At 57.1% G+C, this 19,258-nt stretch overlaps 1 protein-coding gene across 1 annotated transcript in view; it reads right to left on the bottom strand.

Moving 5' to 3' along the window:
• Positions 1 to 6,648: 6,648 nt before the first annotated feature.
• LOC144677334 (myosin heavy chain, skeletal muscle-like) overlaps positions 6,649 to 19,258 on the bottom strand; it is a 28,543-nt gene continuing 15,933 nt past the window's right edge. The window contains exons 8-15 of the mRNA XM_078537469.1: positions 18,593 to 18,901; positions 16,034 to 16,237; positions 13,178 to 13,303; positions 12,051 to 12,221; positions 10,054 to 10,158; positions 8,353 to 8,448; positions 7,495 to 7,629; positions 6,649 to 6,755 (exon numbers count right to left, since the gene is read on the bottom strand). Coding sequence (XP_078393595.1) covers positions 6,735 to 6,755; positions 7,495 to 7,629; positions 8,353 to 8,448; positions 10,054 to 10,158; positions 12,051 to 12,221; positions 13,178 to 13,303; positions 16,034 to 16,237; positions 18,593 to 18,901 — 1,167 coding nt within the window. The 3' untranslated portion in view covers positions 6,649 to 6,734. The remainder of the gene's footprint in view (positions 6,756 to 7,494; positions 7,630 to 8,352; positions 8,449 to 10,053; positions 10,159 to 12,050; positions 12,222 to 13,177; positions 13,304 to 16,033; positions 16,238 to 18,592; positions 18,902 to 19,258) is intronic.

The raw sequence follows: 19,258 nt of genomic DNA, 5'->3' as shown, positions 1-19,258 counted from the left end.
ATTGATTGAGGGATGTGCGGCCAGGAAATATAAGGAGAGGCCGGTCACAGGTCAGCAATGATCTCATTGGATTGAGCAACAGGCTCGAGAAAGGGCTGAATGGCCTCCCCCTGCTCTCAGAGGCTCAAGGGAATTGATAGATGCCCCCCTATCTCTGTCACCTCCTCCAGTCCCCTACACCCCTCCCAATCTCTGTAACCTCCTCCAGTCCCCTACACCCCTCCCTATCTCTGTAACCTCCTCCAGTCCCCTACACCCCTCCCAATCTCTGTAACCTCCTCCAGTCCCCTACACCCCTCCCTATCTCTGTAACCTCCTCCAGCCCCCTACACCCCTCCCTATCTCTGTAACCTCCTCCAGCCCCCTACACCCCTCCCTATCTCTGTAACCTCCTCCAACCCCTACACCCCTCCCTATCTCTGTAACCTCCTCCAGTCCCCTACACCCCTCCCTATCTCCGTAACCTCCTCCAGTCCCCTACACCCCTCCCTATCTCTGTAACCTCCTCCAGCCCCCTACACCCCTCCCTATCTCTGTAACCTCCTCCAGCCCCTACACCCCTCCCTATCTCTGTAACCTCCTCCAGCCCCCTACACCCCTCCCTATCTCTGTAACCTCCTCCAGCCCCTACACCCCTCCCTATCTCTGTAACCTCCTCCAGCCCCTACACCCCTCCCTATCTCTGTAACCTCCTCCAGTCCCTACACCCCTCCCTATCTCTGTAACCGCCTCCAGCCCCCTACACCCCTCCCTATCTCTGTAACCTCCTCCAGCCCCTACACCCCTCCCTATCTCTGTAACATCCTCCAGCCCCCTACACCCCTCCCTATCTCTGTAACCTCCTCCAGCCCCTACACCCCTCCCTATCTCTGTAACATCCTCCAGCCCCCTACACCCCTCCCTATCTCTGTAACCTCCTCCAGCCCCTACAACCCTCCCTATCTCTGTAACCTCCTCCAGCCCCTACAACCCTGCCTATCTCTGTAACCTCCTCCAGCCCCTACAACCCTCCCTATCTCTGTAACCTCCTCCAGTCCCTACACCCCTCCCTATCTCTGTAACCTCCTCCAGCCGCTACACCCCTCCCTAAATCTGTAACCTCCTCCAGCTTCTTACACCCCTCCCTATCTCTGTAAACTCCTCCAACCGCTACACCCCTCCCTATCTCTGTAACCCCCTCCAGTCCACTACACCCCTCCCTATCTCTGTAACCTCCTCCAGCCCCTACACCCCTCCCTATCTCTATAACCTCCTCCAGCCCCTACACCCCTCCCTATCTCTGTAACCCCCTCCAGTCCACTACACCCCTCCCTATCTCTGTAACCTCCTCCAGCCCCTACACCCCTCCCTATCTCTGTAATCTCCTCCAGCCCCGACACCCCTCCCTATCTCTGTAACATCCTCCAGCCCCCTACACCCCTCCCTATCTCTGTAACCTCATCCAGTCCCCTACACCCCTCCCTATCTCTGTAACCTCCTCCAGCCCCTACAACCCTCCCTATCCCTGTAACCTCCTCCAGCCCCTACACCCCTCCCTATCTCTGTAACCTCCTCCAGTCCCCTACACCCCTCCCTATCTCTGTAACCTCGTCCAACCCAATACACCCTCCCTATCTCTGTAATCTCCTCCAACCCAATACACCCCTCCCTATCTCTGTAATCTCCTCCAACCGCTACACCCCTCCCTATCTCTGTAACCCCCTCCAGTCCACTACACTCCTCCCTATCTATGTAACCTCCTCCAGCAACTACACCCCTCCCTATCTCTGTAATCTCCTCCAGTCCCTACAACCCTCCCTATCTCTGTAACCTCCTCCATCCCCTACACCCCTCTCTATCTCTGTAACCTCCTCCAGACCCGACACCCCTCCCTATCTCTGTAACCTCCTCCAGTCCACTACACCCCTCCCTATCTCTGTAACCTCCTCCAGCCCCTACACGCCTCCCTATCTCTGTAACCTCCTCCAGTCCACTACACCCCTCCCTATCTCTGCAACCTTCTCCAGCCCCCTACACCCCTCCATATCTCTGTAATCTCCTCCAGCCCCGACACCCCTCCCTATCTCTGTAACATCCTCCAGCCCCTACACCCCTCCCTATCTCTGTAACCTCCTCCAGCCCCTACACCCCTCCCTATCTCTGTAACCTCCTCCAGCCCCTACACCCCTCCCTATCTCTATAACCTCCTCCAGCCCCTACAACCCTCCCTATCTCTGTAACCTCCTCCAGCCCCTACACCCCTCCCTATCTCTGTAACCTCCTCCAGCCCCTAGACCCCTCACTATCTCTGTAACCTCCTCCAGCCCCTACACCCCTCCCTATCTCTGTAACCTCCTCCAGCCCCCTACACCCCTCCCTATCTCTGTAACCTCCTGCAGCCCCTACACCCCTCCCTATCTCTGTAACCTCCTCCAGCCCCTACACCCCTCCCTATCTCTGTAACCTCCTCCAGCCCCTACACCCCTCCCTATCTCTGTAACCTCCTCCAGCCCCTACACCCCTCCCTATCTCTATAACCTCCTCCAGCCCCTACAACCCTCCCTATCTCTGTAACCTCCTCCAGCCCCTACACCCCTCCCTATCTCTGTAACCTCCTCCAGCCCCTACAACCCTCCCTATCTCTGTAACCTCCTCCAGCCCCTACAACCCTCCCTATCTCTGTAACCTCCTCCAGTCCCTACACCCCTCCCTATCTCTGTAACCTCCTCCAGCCCCTACAACCCTCCCTATCTCTCTAACCTCCCCCATCCCCTACACCCCTCCCTATCTCTCTAACCTCCCCCATCCCCTACACCCCTCCCTATCTCTGTAACCTCCTCCAGCCCCTAGACCCCTCCCTATCTCTGTAACCTCCTCCAGCCCCTACACCCCTCCCTATCTCTCTAACCTCCCCCATCCCCTACACCCCTCCCTATCTCTATAACCCCCTCCAGCCCCTACAGCCCTCTGAGATCTCTCCTCCCCTCCGATTCCGGTCTCTCGAGCATCCCTAAGTTCTGGAATTCCCTCCCTAAGTCTCTCCACCTCTCTCTCTCTCTGTCTCTCTCTCCCTCTCCCTGTCTCGCTCTCTCTCTCTCTCTCTCCCTTTCTCTCTCTCTCTGTCCCTCTCTCTCTGTCTCTCTCTCTCTCTGTGTCTCTCTCTCTCTGTCTCTGTCTCTGTTCCTCTCTCTCTCTGTGTCCCTTTCTCTCTCTGTCTCTCTCTCTCTGTCTCACTCTCCCTCTCTCCTGAAAGATGCTGCTTCTACCCTCCCTCTTTAACGGTGATTTTGCCTGCCTGTCCCTAACTCAGGGACTCGCGGACACATCGTGTTTGAGACTCTCTCCCTGTAAAACTCCTTCAGCTTCCCTGTAAATCTAAAGGCCGGGGATAAACACAAGGAAATGGGTGGGATCACCAGAAGGACAATTGTCCATTAAATCTCCCCCGATGTCTTCACTCTTGAGTGATTTCCCAGCTCCCAATCCTGCCACACACCATCTCCAACACTCATTAAAGAGGAAACAGCCTCGATTAGAGCTCATTTATATTAATGACTCTGAATGGGAAGCGATGACTCAGCATTGAGTCCGACCATACGAGCAGCGATTCTGCTAATGGAAACTCATAGTGTGGTCCCAGAGAGAATTCACAACGCAGAGAGAGAGAGAGGGAGCTTTACTCTGTACCTAACCCCGTGCTGTACCTGTCCTGGGAGTGTTTGATGGGGACAGTGTAGAGGGAGCTTTACTCTGTATCTAACCCCGTGCTGTACCTGTCCTGGGAGTGTTTGATGGGGACGGTGTAGAGGGAGCTTTACTCTGTACCTAACCCCGTGCTGTACCTGTCCTGGGAGTGTTTGATGGGGACAGTGTAGAGGGAGCTTTACTCTGTATCTAACCCCGTGCTGTACCTGTCCTGGGAGTGTTTGACGGGGACGGTGTAGAGGGAGCTTTACTCTGTATCTAACCCCATGCTGTACCTGTCCTGGGAGTGTTTGACGGGGACGGTGTAGAGGGAGCTTTACTCTGTATCTAACCCCGTGCTGTACCTGTCCTGGGAGTGTTTGTTGGGGACAGTGTAGAGGGAGCTTTACTCTGTATCTAACCCCGTGCAGTACCTGTCCTGGGAGTGTTTGATGGGGACAGTGTTGAGGAAGCTATACTCTGTATCTAACCCCGTGCTGTACCTGTCCTGGGAGTGTTTGATGGGGACGGTGTAGAGGGAGATTGAGTGAACTGTGCCGTGTGTCACCTGATTAATAAATCAGGGACTGAGAGAGGGAAAGTGAGATAGAGAGAGAGGAGGAGTGGATCATATGGACAGAGATAGAGGGAAGCAACAGACAGAGCGAGACTGATAGAAATGGAGGGAAATAGAGAGCAACAGAGAGAGACAGATTAGAGAGTGTGAGGTAGAGAGACAGAGAGAGAGAAAGGGGATAGACAAAGCGATGGACAGAGCGAGAGAGAGAGAGAGACGGCCAGAGAGAAAGGGTAACAGAGATAGAGGGTAACAAGGAGGGGGACAGAGAGAGCGATGGGGGCAGAGAGAGAGAGAGAGAGAGCAGGAGAGAATGAAAATGTGAGGGAGGGACAAAAAAAAATGGCAAGAGAGAGGGCACAACACCGACAGAGAGAGAGAGAAAGAAAAAGAGAGAGAGGGAGAGATAGTAAAAGGGAGAGAGAGAGGGAGAGACAGAAAAAGGGAGAGAGAGAGAGGGAGAGAGAGAGAGAGACAGTAACAGGGAGAGAGAGAAGGAGAGACAGAAAAAGGGAGAAAGAGAGAGAGGGAGAGACAGAAAAAGGGAGAGAGAGGGAGAGACAGAAAAAGGGAGCGAGAGAGAGAGAGGGAGAGACCGTAAAAGGGAGAGAGAGAGGGAGAGACAGAAAAAGGGAGCGAGAGAGAGGGAGAGAGAGAGAGAGACAGTAACAGGGAGCGAGAGAGAGAGAGAGAGTAACAGGGAGCGAGAGAGAGAGAGAGAGTAACAGGGAGCGAGAGAGAGAGAGAGAAACAGGGAGCGAGAGAGAGAAAGTGTAACAGGGAGCGAGAGAGAGAGAGTGTAACAGGGAGCGAGAGAGAGAGAGAGAGAAACAGGGAGTGAGAGAGAGAAACAGGGAGCGAGAGAGAGAGAGAAACAGGGAGCGAGAGAGAGAGAGAGAGAGACAGTAACGGAGCGAGAGAGAGAGAGAAACAGGGAGCGAGAGAGAGAGAGAGAGAGACAGTAACAGGGAGTGAGAGAGAGAGAGAGAGAAACAGGGAGCGAGAGAGAGAGAGAGAGAAACAGGGAGCGAGAGAGAGAGAGAGAGAGAAACAGGGAGCGAGAGAGAGAGAGAGAGAGAAACAGAGAGAGAGAGACAGTAACAGGGAGAGAGAGGGAGAGAAACAGGGAGCGAGAGAGAGAGAGAAACAGAGAGAGAGAGACAGTAACAGGGAGCGAGAGAGAGAGAGAGAGAAACAGGGAGCGAGAGAGAGAGAGACAGTAACAGGGAGAGAGAGGGAGAGAAACAGGGAGCGAGAGAGAGAGAGAGAGACAGTAACAGGGAGAGAGAGGGAGAGAAACAGGGAGCGAGAGAGAGAGAGAAACAGAGAGAGAGAGACAGTAACAGGGAGCGAGAGAGAGAGAGAGAGAAACAGGGAGCGAGAGAGAGAGAGACAGTAACAGGGAGAGAGAGGGAGAGAAACAGGGAGCGAGAGAGAGAGAGAGACAGTAACAGGGAGCGAGAGAGAGAGAGAGAGAAACAGGGAGCGAGAGAGAGAGAGAGAGAGAGAGAGAAACAGGGAGCGAGAGAGACAGAGAGAGAGAGAAACAGGAAGCGAGAGAGAGAGAAACAGGGAGCGAGAGAGAGAGAGAGAGAGTAACAGGGAGCGAGAGAGAGAGAAAGACAGTAACAGGGAGCGAGAGAGAGAGAGAGTGTAACAGGGAGCGAGAGAGAGAGAGAGAAACAGGGAGCGAGAGAGAGAGAGAGTAACAGGGAGCGAGAGAGAGAGAGAGTGTAACAGGAAGCGAGAGAGAGAGAGACAGAAACAGGGAGCGAGAGAGAGAGAGTGTAACAGGGAGCGAGAGAGAGAGAGAGAGAAACAGGGAGCGAGAGAGAGAGAGTAACAGGGAGCGAGAGAGAGAGAGAGTGTAACAGGAAGTGAGAGAGAGAGAGACAGAAACAGGGAGCGAGAGAGAGAGAGAGTGTAACGGAGCGAGAGAGAGAGTAACAGGGAGCGAGGGAGAGAGAGAGAGAGTGTAACAGGGAGCGAGAGAGAAACAGGGAGCGAGGGAGAGAGAGAGAGAGTGTAACAGGGAGCGAGAGAGAGAGAGACAGAAACAGGGAGCGAGAGAGAGAGAGAGTGTAACAGGGAGCGAGAGAGAGAGAGTAACAGGGAGCGAGGGAGAGAGAGCGAGAGTGTAACAGGGAGCGAGAGAGTAACAGGGAGCGAGGGAGAGAGAGAGAGAATGTAACAGGGAGCGAGAGAGAGAGAGAGAGAAACAGGGAGCGAGAGAGAGAGGGAGTAACAGGGAGTGAGAGAGAGAGATAGAGAGACAGTAATAGGGAGAGAGAGAGAGTGTAACAGGGAGCGAGAGAGAGAGAGAGAGAGAGTGTAACAGGGAACAGTCTATACCAGATGTTGCTCATTAACACATCACAGCAAAAAATCATCCAAGTGGAAAGTAATAATTTCACTGCAAATAGACTTTATTCAGCAAGAAATTATACAGAGAATGTTCCAGTTAGTCAGCGAGAAACCACCCAGGGACAGGAATTCATTCCTCAGCCAAGAGTTTCTGTAACAGAGAGAGAGAGAGAGAGGCATTAATATCAAATATTACATCACCGTCCCCATCAAACACTCCCAGGACAGGTACAGCACGGGGTTAGATACAGAGTAAAGCTCCCTCTACACTGTCCACATCAAACACTCCCAGGACAGGTACAGCACGGGGTTAGATACAGAGTAAAGCTCCCTCTACACTGTCCCCGTCAAACACTCCCAGGACAGGTACAGCATGGGGTTAGATACAGAGTAAAGCTCCCTCTACACCGTCCCCATCAAACACTCACAGGACAGGTACAGCACGGGGTTAGATACACAGTAAAGCTCCCTCTACACTGTCCCCGTCAAACACTCCCAGGACAGGTACAGCACGGGGTTAGATACAGAGTAAAGCTCCCTCTACACCGTCCCCATCAAACACTCCCAGGACAGGTACAGCACGGGGTTAGATACAGAGTAAAGCTCCCTCTAAACCGTCCCCATCAAACACTCCCAGGACAAGTACAGCACGGGGTTAGATACAGAGTAAAGCTCCCTCTAAACCGTCCCCATCAAACACTCCCAGGACAGGTACAGCACGGGGTTAGATACAGAGTAAAGCTCCCTCTACACTGACCCCATCAAACACTCCCAGGACAGGTACAGCACGGGGTTAGATACAGAGTAAAGCTCCCTCTAAACCGTCCCCATCAAACACTCCCAGGGCAGGTACAGCATGGGGTTTAGATCCAGAGTAAAGCTCCCTCTACCTTGGTGGACACCTCCCTGGTCTTGGTCCTCAGTTTGTTGACCTGACTCTCTGCGATATCCGCTCTCTCCTCTGCCTCGTCCAGCTCATGCTGCAGCTTACGGAACTTGACCAGGTTGGCGTTGGACTGTTCCTCCTGGAGGTGGTTGTCGGGGGTGGGGAGTTGGGTGAGAAGGAAATCATCAGGCGACGCCACACGTAGTCGAGCAGCTGTCCCGCGGGCTTCACCCCCTTCAGTTCACAGGGATGCACGCTGATGCTCATCCTCTCAGACACACACACACTCACACTCACACGGTCGCTCACTCTCCCTCTCACTCACAATCGCCATCAAATTCACCCTTAAACACACTCACACACACACACACACACACACAGGTGGTGATGGCACTGAGCGATTTGTACTCAGCACTGACCCTCCGACAGTGCGGCGCTCCCTCAGCACTGACCCTCCGACAGTGCGGCTCTCCCTCAGCACTGACCCTCCGACAGTGCAACTCTCCCTCAGCACTGACCCTCCGACAGTGTGGCTCTCCCTCAGTACTGACCCTCCGACAGTGCGGCTCTCCCTCAGCACTGACCCTCTGACAGTGCGGCTCTCCCTCAGTACTGACCCTCCGACAGGGTGGCTCTCCCTCAGCACTGACCCTCTGACAGTGCGGCTCTCCCTCAGCACTGACCCTCCCACAGTGTGGCTCTCCATCAGCACTGACCCTCCGATAGCGCGGCCCTCCCTCAGCACTGACCCTCCGACAGTGCGGCTCTCCCTCAGCACTGACCCTCCGACAGCGCGGAACTCCCTCAGCACTGACCCTCCGACAGTGCGGCTCTCCCTCAGCACTGACCCTCCGACACTTACCGCCTCTTCAGACGACCTCTTGTAGGCTTTGACTTTCAGCTGGAGTTTGTCGACCAGGTCTTGGAGGTGTAGATTGTTTTTCCTGTCTTCCTCGGTCTTGGAGTTGAGGGAGAGAGTGGAGGGAGGAGGGGGGAGGAAACGAGAAATCGAGAGGCAGTTATTGGTCTCGCGCCGCGTCACTCGGTTCCCGCGGCGCCGCAGACAAACCTGCCCACCCCCACCCTCGCGGGCTGACCGTCCAACACCAGCCTCCCCTTGAGCCATTTTCTCCTTTCCTCACCTCCCCCTCAGCCCTCCCCCTCTCCAGGCCCCGCTCCCCCAAAACATCCCAGCGCCCGAGATCCCGGCCCAATCCACCCGCTTCCCCCAAAAACCCCCACCGGGGCCTCCTGTTCCCCCCTGCCCAAACGCCCCATTCCCATTCAGTTCGGCTAGGAAGCTGTGTGGAGGATACCGAGGGTATCGCGACGAGGTAGGTTATCGCCTCGTCCGGCCCGGGGCGGGCTCCCCCGGGGGTTAAGGAAGCGGGGAATTCGTGAGCTTGCCCGCTTCGGCGGGGAGGGTGGAAAAGCGGGAATATTGTTTCGCCGGACAGGGAGGGAACCGTGCGACGCGGAGGGATCTGGGCGTCCTGGTCCCACGAATTAAGTCAAAGTGGGTAAGCAGAATTAGCGAGCGATTCGGGAGGTTGAAGGGAACATCGGGCGTTTATTGCGAGGGGTGGGGTTGGTGGGGGATGGAGTATAAAAGCCGGGAAGTCTTGCTCCAGCTCTCTACGGTTGTGTCGGAGCGCCGTAGACAGTTTCGATCCCCTGACGAATAGAGAAGGTTCATTCGGCCAATTCGCCGGGGGGGTGGTTTGTCTTATGAGGAGAGGTCGGGGCCCTGTACCCATTGGAGTTTAGCAGAAGGAGAGGAGGGGTTGGGGGGGGGTCTTAATTGAAACGTACGAATTTGGAGCAGGAGGAGGTCATTCGGCCCCTCCAGCCCTGCTACCCCCATTCCCTCCAATCCCCTGATAACCTTTCAACCCCTCTCCTTGTTAATCAAGAATCTATCTCGCTCTCGATCCTGCGAGAGAGAGAGAGAGAGAGAGAGTTTGAGAATAAGGGGGTCGGAGACTGAGACGAGGAGGGATTCCCTCTCTCGGAGGGTGGTCAGTCTGTGGGACTCTCTCTCTCTCTCCCCACCCCCCCACCCCCCAAAGAGAGAGCGGGGGAGAGGCCGGTGGGGGGGACACTGGATATACTCGAGGTTGAGCGTGAGACAGATTCTCCATCGATGAAGGTGGGGAGTTGTGGAGGTGGGGCAGGTTGGGGGTAACGGGAGGGGAGGTGGGGGACAGGCAGGGGAGAGGAGTCGAGACTACAGTCCGGTCAGACAGGATCATATTGAGTTGGGGGGGTGGGGGTGGGGGGGTGAGCAAGGCTGGAGAGGGGAGGGGGGATGGGCCGAATGGCCTGCTCCTGGCTCCTCATGGGTAACGTATTGTGGGCTGGGATTTGGGAAGCAGACCCCCTTCTCGGCCCTGAGTCAGGGAGGGGACACCGTGCGACGCCAGTTCGGAGGTGGGGGGAGAGAGGACGTTCCCCTTGGTGTTCTCCTCTCTCTCTCTCTCTCTCTCTCTCCCTCTCTCTCTCTCCCTCTCTCTCTCTCCCGCTCTCTCCCTCTGCTTGGCGAGAGAAAGGGCGCGCGCCTCACCTGGTAGGTCAGCTCCTTGATCCTCCTCTCGTACTTGCGGGCTCCCTTCACGGCCTCAGTGCATCGCCGCTGCTCGGCCTCCAGTTCATTCTCCAGGTCCCGAACCTGCCCCGGGGGTTGGAGGGTGGTGGGGGGAGAGATGGGGGAGGAAGAGAGAAAAGAAGAGGGGGGCAGGTTACACCAATGGGGCAAGAGCAAAGGGGGAAGAGGGCAACCGCTCGCTTTCCCCAACCTGCAAGGGGGCCCGGGGCCTGCACCCGGGGGGAAAGGCCCAGGCTCCGGCCTACCTCACCGCTCAGCCCTCACCCATCGGGACGCTAGGCCCAGGCTCTGGACTACCTCACCACATTGGGACGCTAGGCCCAGGCTCCGGACTACCTCACCATTCGGGATGCAAGGCCCAGGCTCCGGACTACCTCACCACTCGGGACTCTAGGCCCAGGCTCCGGACTACCTCACCACTCGGGACGTTAGGCCCAGGCTCCGGACTACCTCACCACTCGGGATGCAAGGCCCAGGCTCCGGACTACCTCACCACTCAGGACTCTAGGCCCAGGCTCCAGACTACCTCACCACTCGGGACGCTAGGCCCAGGCTCCAGCCTACCTCACCACTCAGCCCTCACCCACATCGGGACACTAGGCCCAGGCTCCGGCCTACCTCACCGCTCGGCCCGCCCCACATCAGGACGCTAGGCCCAGGCTCCGGCCTACCTCACCTCTCGGCCCACCCCACATCAGGACGCTAGGCCCAGGCTCCGGCCTACCTCACCGCTCGGCCCACCCCACATCAGGACGCTAGGCCCAGGCTCCGGCCTACCTCACCGCTCGGTCCACCCCACATCAGGACGCTAGGCCCAGGCTCCGGCCTACCTCACCGCTCGGCCCACCCCACATCAGGACGCTAGGGCCAGGTTCCGGCCTACCTCACCACTCGGCCCTCACCCATTGGGACGCTAGGCCCAGGCTCCGGCCTACCTCACCGCTCAGACCCCACCCGCATCGGGACGCTAGGCCCAGGCTCCGGCCTACCTCACCACTCGGCCCTCGCCCACATCGGGACACTAGGGCAGCTCAGAGAGAGGAAAATACAGAGAAACATCTCTCCCTCTCTCGCTACTGTCACGCTCTGTCTCTCTCTCTCTCGCTACTGTCACGCTCTGTCTCTCTGTCTCTCCCTCTCGCTACTGTCAAGCTCTGTCTCTCTCTGTCTCCCTCTCTCTCTCTCTCTCCTTCTCTCTGTCTCTCTCGTCTCTTTCCCTCTGTCTCTCTCTCTCCTTCTCTCTGTCTCTCTCTCTCCTTCTATCCCTCTCTCTCCCCCTCCCTCTCCCTCTCTCTCCCTCTCTCTCTCCTTCTCTCTCTCTGTCGCTGTCTCTCCCTCTGCTGTCACTCTCATCTCTCTCTCACTCTCTCTCTCTCCTCTCTGTCTCTCTCTGTGTCTCTCTCTCCTCTCTGTCTCTCTCTCTCTCTCTGTCTCTGTCTGTCTCTGTCTGTCTATCTCTGTCTCTCTCTCTGTCTCTCTCCTCTGTCTCTGTCTGTCTCACTCTCTCTCTCTCTGTCTCTCTCTCTCTCTCTCCTTCTCTGTCTCTCTCTCTCTCTCCCCCTCTCTCTCTCCCTTTCTGCCTCTCTCTCTTTCTGTCTCTCTCTGCTGTCTCTCTCTCCTTCCCTCTGTCTCTGTCACTCGTCACTCTCTGTCTGTCTATCTCTCCTTCTCACTGTCCCTCTCCTTCTCGCTCTCTGTCTCTCCTTCTATCTGTCTCTCTCTCTCCCTCTCTCTCTCTCCTTTCTGTCTCTCTCTCTCTGTCTCTCTCTCTCATCTCTCCCTCTGTCAGTCTCTCTCGTTATCTCTGTCTCTCACTCTCCTCTTCTGTCTCTCTCTCTCTCCCCGTCTCTCCTTCCTTCTGTCTCTCTCGCTCTCCCTCCCTCTCTCCTTCTCTCTGTCTCTCTCCCTCCTTCCCTCTGTCTCTCTCTCTCTGACACTGCGGTGCTGATGCTCACCCTGGCCTCCAGTTTCTGGATCTGTTTCTTGCCACCCTTCATGGCGATCTGCTCAGCCTCGTTCAGCCGGAGCTGCAGGTCCTTGATGGTCTGCTCCATGTTCTTCTTCATTCTCTCCAGGTGCGCGCTGGTGTCCTGCTCCTTCTTGAGCTCCTCCGCCATCATGGCCGCCTGCAGAGAGTGGGGTGGGTGGGGGAAGGAATTCAGTGAGCCAAACTCGCACTCCAAACCCCGAGGCCGCCCCCCCCTCCCCCAGGAACGAGGAGGTGGGTGCCCAACGCCTGAGGGAGGGAGGCCGAGCCTTAAGAAACCGGGCTGCCCGCGAAATGGAGCCGGCCTCAGGCATCGGGCCTACCGAACTGGCCTACTCCCCCGCTCGGGTCTCAGGCCTGAACCAGGCCCCTGCCCGACTACGCAAGCCTCGGGCCTACTCCATATGCCTCAGGCTTCAGGCCTATGCCTCAGGCCTATTCATCAGGCCTACTCCACAGGCCTCAGGCCTATTAGGCTTAGGGCCGACTCCACAGGCCTCAGGCCTATGAGGTTAAAAACCTACTCCACAGGCCTCAGGCCTATTAGGCTTAGGGCCTACCCTACAGGCCTCAGGCCTATTAGGCTTAGGGCCTACTCCACAGGCCTCAGGGCTATGCGGTTAAGAACCTACTCCACAGGCCTCAGGCCTATGAGGTTAAAAACCTACTCCACAGGCCTCAGGCCTATGAGGCTTAGGGCCTACCCTACAGGCCTCAGGCCTATTAGGCTTAGGGCCTACTTCACAGGCCTCAGGCCTATTAGGCTTAGGGTCTTTCACAGGCCTCAGGCCTATTAGGCTTTGGGCCTGCTCCACAGGCCTCAGCCCTCATTCCTTGGGCCAATACTACACAGGCCTCAGCCCTAGGGTCTATTTCTCATTCCCTTGGGTCTGCAGTCCACAGGCCTCAAGCCTCGGGTCTAGTCCAAGGCCTCGGGCCTACTCTGCAGGCCTCAGGCCTCGGGCCTAACTCCCCTCAGCCTCGCTCGGGGGGCCCTGTGGGTGTGCAGCCTACTCCCGATATAGCCCCCACCACCTCCACCACCCCCCCCACCTCCTCCCCAGCACCCCTCCCCTTCCCCATGGGCGGACTCACGTCAGTGATGGCTTTCTTGGCTTTCTCCTCTGCGTTCCGGCACTCCTGAATGGTGTCCTCCACCTCCGATTGGAGCTGGTTGGTGTCGCTCTCTAGCTTCTTTTTCTGGTTAATGAGGCTGGTGTTCTGGCATCGAGAGAGCGCCGAGAGTTAAGACAGTGAAGCTCAGGAAATCCCTTCCCCCACCCCCCTCCCCCGACACCCCACATCCCCGAAGGGGAGGGCGGTTTTGTAGGTCGGCTCAGCAGAGGAGGGTGAACAAGAGGGTATAAAGGTGAGAGAGAGAGAGAGGGAGGGAGATCCAGGGAGGGGGCGGGGAGAGGCAGAGAGAGGGGAGGAAGGGGGAAGGAGAGAGGGAGAGAGAGAGAGAGAGAGGAGGTGCGGATGGGCGGGAGGAACGAGGAGGAGGCAGCAAGGGAGTGAGAAAGAAAGAGGGCGAGGGATAGTAGAAACAGACAGAGAGAGAGACAGAGTGAGAGACAGAGAGGGGGTGGGGAAGAGAGGAAGAGAGAGAGAGAGCGAGAGAGAGAGAGATGGAGAGAGGCAGCGGTGGGTGGGGGAGCGAGAAAGAGAGAGACAGAGAGAGACACAGAAAGAGAGACAGAGAGAAATGGAGAAACAGAGAGAGAGAGAGATGGAGAGAGGCGCGGTGGGCAGGGGAGAGAGAAAGAGAGAGACAGAGAGAGACAGAACGAGAGACAGAGAGAGGTGGAGAAACAGAGAGAGAGAGAGAGCGAGAGAGAGATGGAGAGAGGCGGGGGTGGGCGGGGAGAGAGAAAGAGGGAGACAGAGAGAGAGAGAGACAGAAAGAGAGACAGAGAGAGATGGAGAAACAGGGAGAGAGACAGAGAGCAAGAGAGAGATGGAGAGAGGCGGGGGTGGGCGGAGGAGAGAGAAAGAGAGAGACAGAGAGAGACAGAGACAGAAAGAGAGACAGAGAGAGATGGAGAAACAGAGAGAGAGAGAGCGAGAGAGAGAGATGGAGAGAGGCGGGGTGGGCGGGGGAGAGAGAGAGAGACAGAAGGAGAGACGTAGAGAGATGGAGAAACAGAGAGAAAGACAGAAAAAGAGAGAGACAGAGAAAGAGAGGGAAATAGAGACAAAGCAGAGCGATAGGGGAGCTGATGGTGTAGTGGTATTGTTGCTGGACTAGTGATCCAGTGACCAAGGTGCCAGGGAGCCAGGATCAAATCTCACCATGGCAGATGGTGGAATTTGAATTCAATAAAAATCTGGAATTAAAAGTCTAATGAGGACCATGAAACCAGTGTCGATTGTTGTAAAAACCCATCTGGTTCACTCATGTCCATTAGGCCTACACGTGACTCTTAAATGCCCTCTGACCTAGATAGGGATGGGTAACAAATGCTGGCCTGGCCAGTGATACCCACATCCCCTGGACAAATAATAAACGAAAATACAAAGAAGAGGAGAGAGAGAGAAAGAGGGGAAAGTGGGAAAAAGGGAGAGGAGTGAAAATGGAGGAAGGGATGGAGAGAATGAGGCAGAGGCGGACAATGTAGGGGAGTTGGAGGGTTAGGGGGCGAGAGGGATAGTGTTCGATTGGGGGATTAGAGGGATGGCCTTTGACAGGAGGATTAGAGAGATGGTCTTCGATGGGGGAGTTAGGGGACTAGAGGGAGGGTCTTTGATGGGAGAGTTAGAGGATTAGAGGGATGCTCTTCGATGGGAGGGTTAGGGGATTAGAGGGAGGGTCTTTGGATGGGAGAGTGAGGGGAGTAGAGGGATGGTCTTCGATGGGAGAGTGAGGGGAGTAGAGGGATGGTCTTCAATGGGAGAGTTAGGGGATTAGAGGGAGGGTCTTCGATGGGGAGTTAGAGGATTAGAGGGATGGTCTTCGATGGGAGGGTTAGGGGATTAGAGGGATGGTCTCCTATGAGGGAGTTAGGGGAGTAGAGGGAGGGTCTTCAATGGGAGGGTTAGGGGATTAGAGGGATGGTCTCCTATGGGGGAGTTAGGGGAGTAGAGGGATGGTCTTCGATGGGAGAGTTAGGGGATTAGAGGGAGGGTCTTTGATTGGAGGGTTAGGATATTAGAGGGATGGTCTTCGATTGGAGGGTTAGGGGATTAGAGGGAGGGTCTTTGATTGGAGGGTTAGGGGATTAGAGGGAGGGTCTTCGATGGGAGAGTTAGGGGATTAGAGGGATGGTCTTTGATTGGAGGGTTAGGGGATTAGAGGGAGGGTCTTTGATTGGAGGGTTAGGGGATTAGAGGGAGGGTCTTTGATTGGAGAGTTAGGGGATTAGAGGGAGGGTCTTTGATGGGAGGGTGAGGGGAGTAGAGGGATGGTCTTTGAGGGGAGAGTGAGGGGAGTAGAGGGATGGACTTCGATGGGAGAGTGAGGGGAGTAGAGGGAGGGTCTTCGATGGGAGGGTTAGGGGATTAGAGGGATGGTCTTCGATGGGGGAGTTAGGGGATTAGAGGGAGGTTCTTCGATGGGAGGGTTAGGGGATTAGAGGGATGGTCTTTGATGGGAGAGTGAGGGGATTAGAGGGAGGGTCTTCGATGGGAGGGTTAGGGGATTAGAGGGATGGTCTTCGATGGGGGAGTTAGGGGATTAGAGGGAGGTTCTTCGATGGGAGGGTTAGGGGATTAGAGGGATGGTCTTTGATGGGAGAGTGAGGGGATTAGAGGGATGGTCTCCGATGGGAGAGTTAGGGGATTAGAGGGATGGTCTTCGATGGGGGGGATTAGAGGGTCTTCGATGGGAGGGTGAGGGGAGTAGAGGGATGGTCTTCGATGGGAGAGTGAGGGGAGCGGAGGGATGTTTTGTAACCGGTGCTGCGGGTGATGGATCGCGCACACACACACACACCCCGCCACGGCCCTCAGTACCTGGGAGTGGAGGAGTTGGACCCGCTCGGTGCTCTCGATCAGCTCCGTCTCCGCCAGTTTCCGAGCCCGTTCCGTCTGTTCGATGATGGCCCTCAGCTCCTCCAGCTCAGCCTGCAGGAGGTTGTTCCGCCTCTCCACGATGGCGATGTTCTCCTTCAGGTCATCATTGCCCCTGAGGGCATCGTCGAGCTGCAGTTGCGTGTCCTGTTGGGGGTGGGGAGTGGTGGGGAGGAACGAAAAGGCCAGCGGTGGGACCTCGGTGAACGAGGGCAGCTACACAAAAACGTGCGGCAAAAGGAGAGAGACCTTCCCGCTGAAGCTTGTGGCCTTGGCCAGGAAAAACACGAAAATGGCGAATTTCGAACTCTCACAACAATTCATACCGCATGAGAAAAGGCTGCCAATCGGTTCGTACGCCGAATCCGATTGGCCGAGGTGTTGCCAGGGAGTTAGCAGCGGGGTACTACAGCCTTCCCAAGCTCATCGGGCACTTAAACAGGCCACAAAGCGGGAACATATTCCTTATGTTGGCTACGGGCTGATCCCCTGTTGGCGAATGGACTTCAGTTCTAGCACGTTAAAATGAGCCACTTTACCGGCGGGACTGATAATCCGAGATCGGGCGTTAAGAGTTGGCAGCGGCGCACTCAGGGTTGCCCCTGTAAGTGCTCCCCAATCCCGAGCTCGCTTCCAGCAGCCGACGCATGGATCTGCCACTCTCAAGCGTGGGCGGACTGAGTACAGGGTCCTTAACGCAATATATTCACGGGCCAAAGTTACCCCCCACGCGAGGAAGAGCTTGCCGGAGGCGGGGAGAGGCCCTCGCAATGGGGATGGGTCTGCGGCAAAGCGGCAGGGTCATGTCGCGGCGAATGGGATCCTCCTGTGCCACTGCGGCACGAGCGTCGGGTTTTTCAAGGCACCTCCTGGCTGGACCTCCCCCATGTCCTGCCCTCTCTGGGATCTTCAGCACAGCCAGAATTCGGCAGCCCTGGGGACGAGATGGGAGGGAGTCCCCTCCACCCATCGCCCCCTCTCTCAACCCTCGCCGACCCTCACCGGCTCCCCAATGGGAACATCCTCGATTTTCAAACCCTCGGACATCTTCTCAACTCCCCTCCGACAGTGCGGCGCTCCCTCAGTACTGACCCGCCGACAGTGCGGCTCTCCCTCAGCACTGACCCTCCGACAGTGTGGCTCTCCTTCAGTACTGACCCTCCGACAGTGCGGCGCTCCCTCAGTACTGACCCGCCGACAGTGCGGCTCTCCCTCAGCACTGACCCTCCGACAGTGTGGCTCTCCCTCAGCACTGACCCTCCGACAGTGTGGCTCTCCCTCAGCACTGACCCTCCGACAGTGCGGCGCTCCCTCAGCACTGACCCTCCGACAGTGTGGCTCTCCTTCAGTACTGACCCTCCGACAGTGCGGCTCTCCCTCAGCACTGACCCTCCGAGAGTGCGGCTCTCCTTCAGTACTGACCCTCCGACAGTGCGGCGCTCCCTCAGCACTAACCCTCCGAGAGTGCGGCTCTCCCTCAGCACTGACCCTCCGAGAGTGCGGCTCTCCCTCAGTACTGACCCTCCGACAGTGCGGCCCTCCCTCAGCACTGACCCTCCGACAGTGCGGCTCTCCCTCAGTACTGACCCTCCGACAGTGCGGCGCTCCCTCAGTACTGACCCTCCGACAGTGCCGCGCTCCCTCAGTACTGACCCTCCGACAGTGCGGCTCTCCCTCAGTACTGACCCTCCGACAGTGCGGCCCTCCCTCAGTACTGACCCTCCGACAGTGCGGCGCTCCCTCAGCACTGACCCTCCGACAGTGCGGCCCTCCCTCAGTACTGACCCTCCGACAGTGCGGCGCTCCCTCAGTACTGACCCTCCGACAGTGCCGCGCTCCCTCAGTACTGACCCTCCGACAGTGCGGCTCTCCCTCAGCACTGACCCTCCGACAGTGCGGCTCTCCCTCAGTACTGACCCTCCGACAGTGCGGCGCTCCCTCAGTACTGACCCTCCGACAGTGCGGCTCTCCCTCAGCACTGACCCTCCGACAGTGCGGCTCTCCCTCAGCACTGACCCTCCGACAGTGCGGCTCTCCCTCAGTACTGACCCTCCGACAGTGCGGCTCTCCCTCAGCACTGACCCTCCGACAGTGCGGCGCTCCCTCAGCACTGACCCTCCCACAGTGCGGCTCTCCCTCAGCACTGACCCTCCGACAGTGCGGCTCTCCCTCAGCACTGACCCTCCGACAGTGCGGCTCTCCCTCAGTACTGACCCTCCGACAGTGCGGCTCTCCCTCAGCACTGACCCTCCGACAGTGCGGCGCTCCCTCAGCACTGACCCTCCCACAGTGCGGCTCTCCCTCAGTACTGACCCTCCGACAGTGCGGCTCTCCCTCAGCACTGACCCTCCGACAGTGCGGCTCTCCCTCAGCACTGACCCTCCGACAGTGCGGCGCTCCCTCAGCACTGACCCTCCGACAGTGCGTCTCTCCCTCAGCACTGACCCTCCGACAGTGCGTCTCTCCCTGAGCACTGACCCTCCCACAGCGCTAAACACGTACCTTCAGGGTGCCTTGGAGATTCTTTAGGAGCCGATGGGCCTCGCTCGCTTGCCGGTTGGCCAAGTTCAGCTGCACCTCCATCTCGTTCAGGTCTCCCTCCATCTTCTTCTTCACCCTCAGGGCCTCGTTTCGGCTCCGGGTCTCGGACTCCAGGGAGGTCTGGAGTGTGTCCACCACCCGCTGCTGGTTCCGCTTGCACTGTTCCATCTCCTCATCCTTCTCCGCCAACTTCCTCTCCATCTCCGCCTTGATCTGGCTGTACTCCAACTGAGCCCTCAGGATCTTGCCCTCCTCGTGCTCCAGGGTAGCCTAGGGGAGGACAACACGGCCCAGGGGTTAGATACAGAGTAAAGCTCCCTCTACACTGTCCCCATCAAACACTCCCAGGACAGGTACAGCACGGGGTTAGATACAGAGTAAAGCTCCCTCTACACCGTCCCCATCAAACACTCCCAGGACAGGTACAGCACGGGGCTAGATACAGAGTAAAGCTCCCTCTACACCGTCCCCATCAAACACTCCCAGGACAGGTACAGCACGGGGTTAGATACAGAGTAAAGCTCCCTCTACACTGTCCCCATCAAACACTCCCAGGACAGGTACAGCACGGGGTTAGATACAGAGTAAAGCTCCCTCTACACTGTCCCCATCAAACACTCCCAGGAC

Source organism: Cetorhinus maximus, unplaced genomic scaffold (assembly GCF_964194155.1).
Source record: "Cetorhinus maximus unplaced genomic scaffold, sCetMax3.hap1.1 HAP1_SCAFFOLD_2421, whole genome shotgun sequence".
Taxonomy (NCBI): domain Eukaryota; kingdom Metazoa; phylum Chordata; class Chondrichthyes; order Lamniformes; family Cetorhinidae; genus Cetorhinus; species Cetorhinus maximus.
Note: the sequence above shows the minus strand (reverse complement) of the source record. Positions and strands in the feature narration are given on the sequence as shown.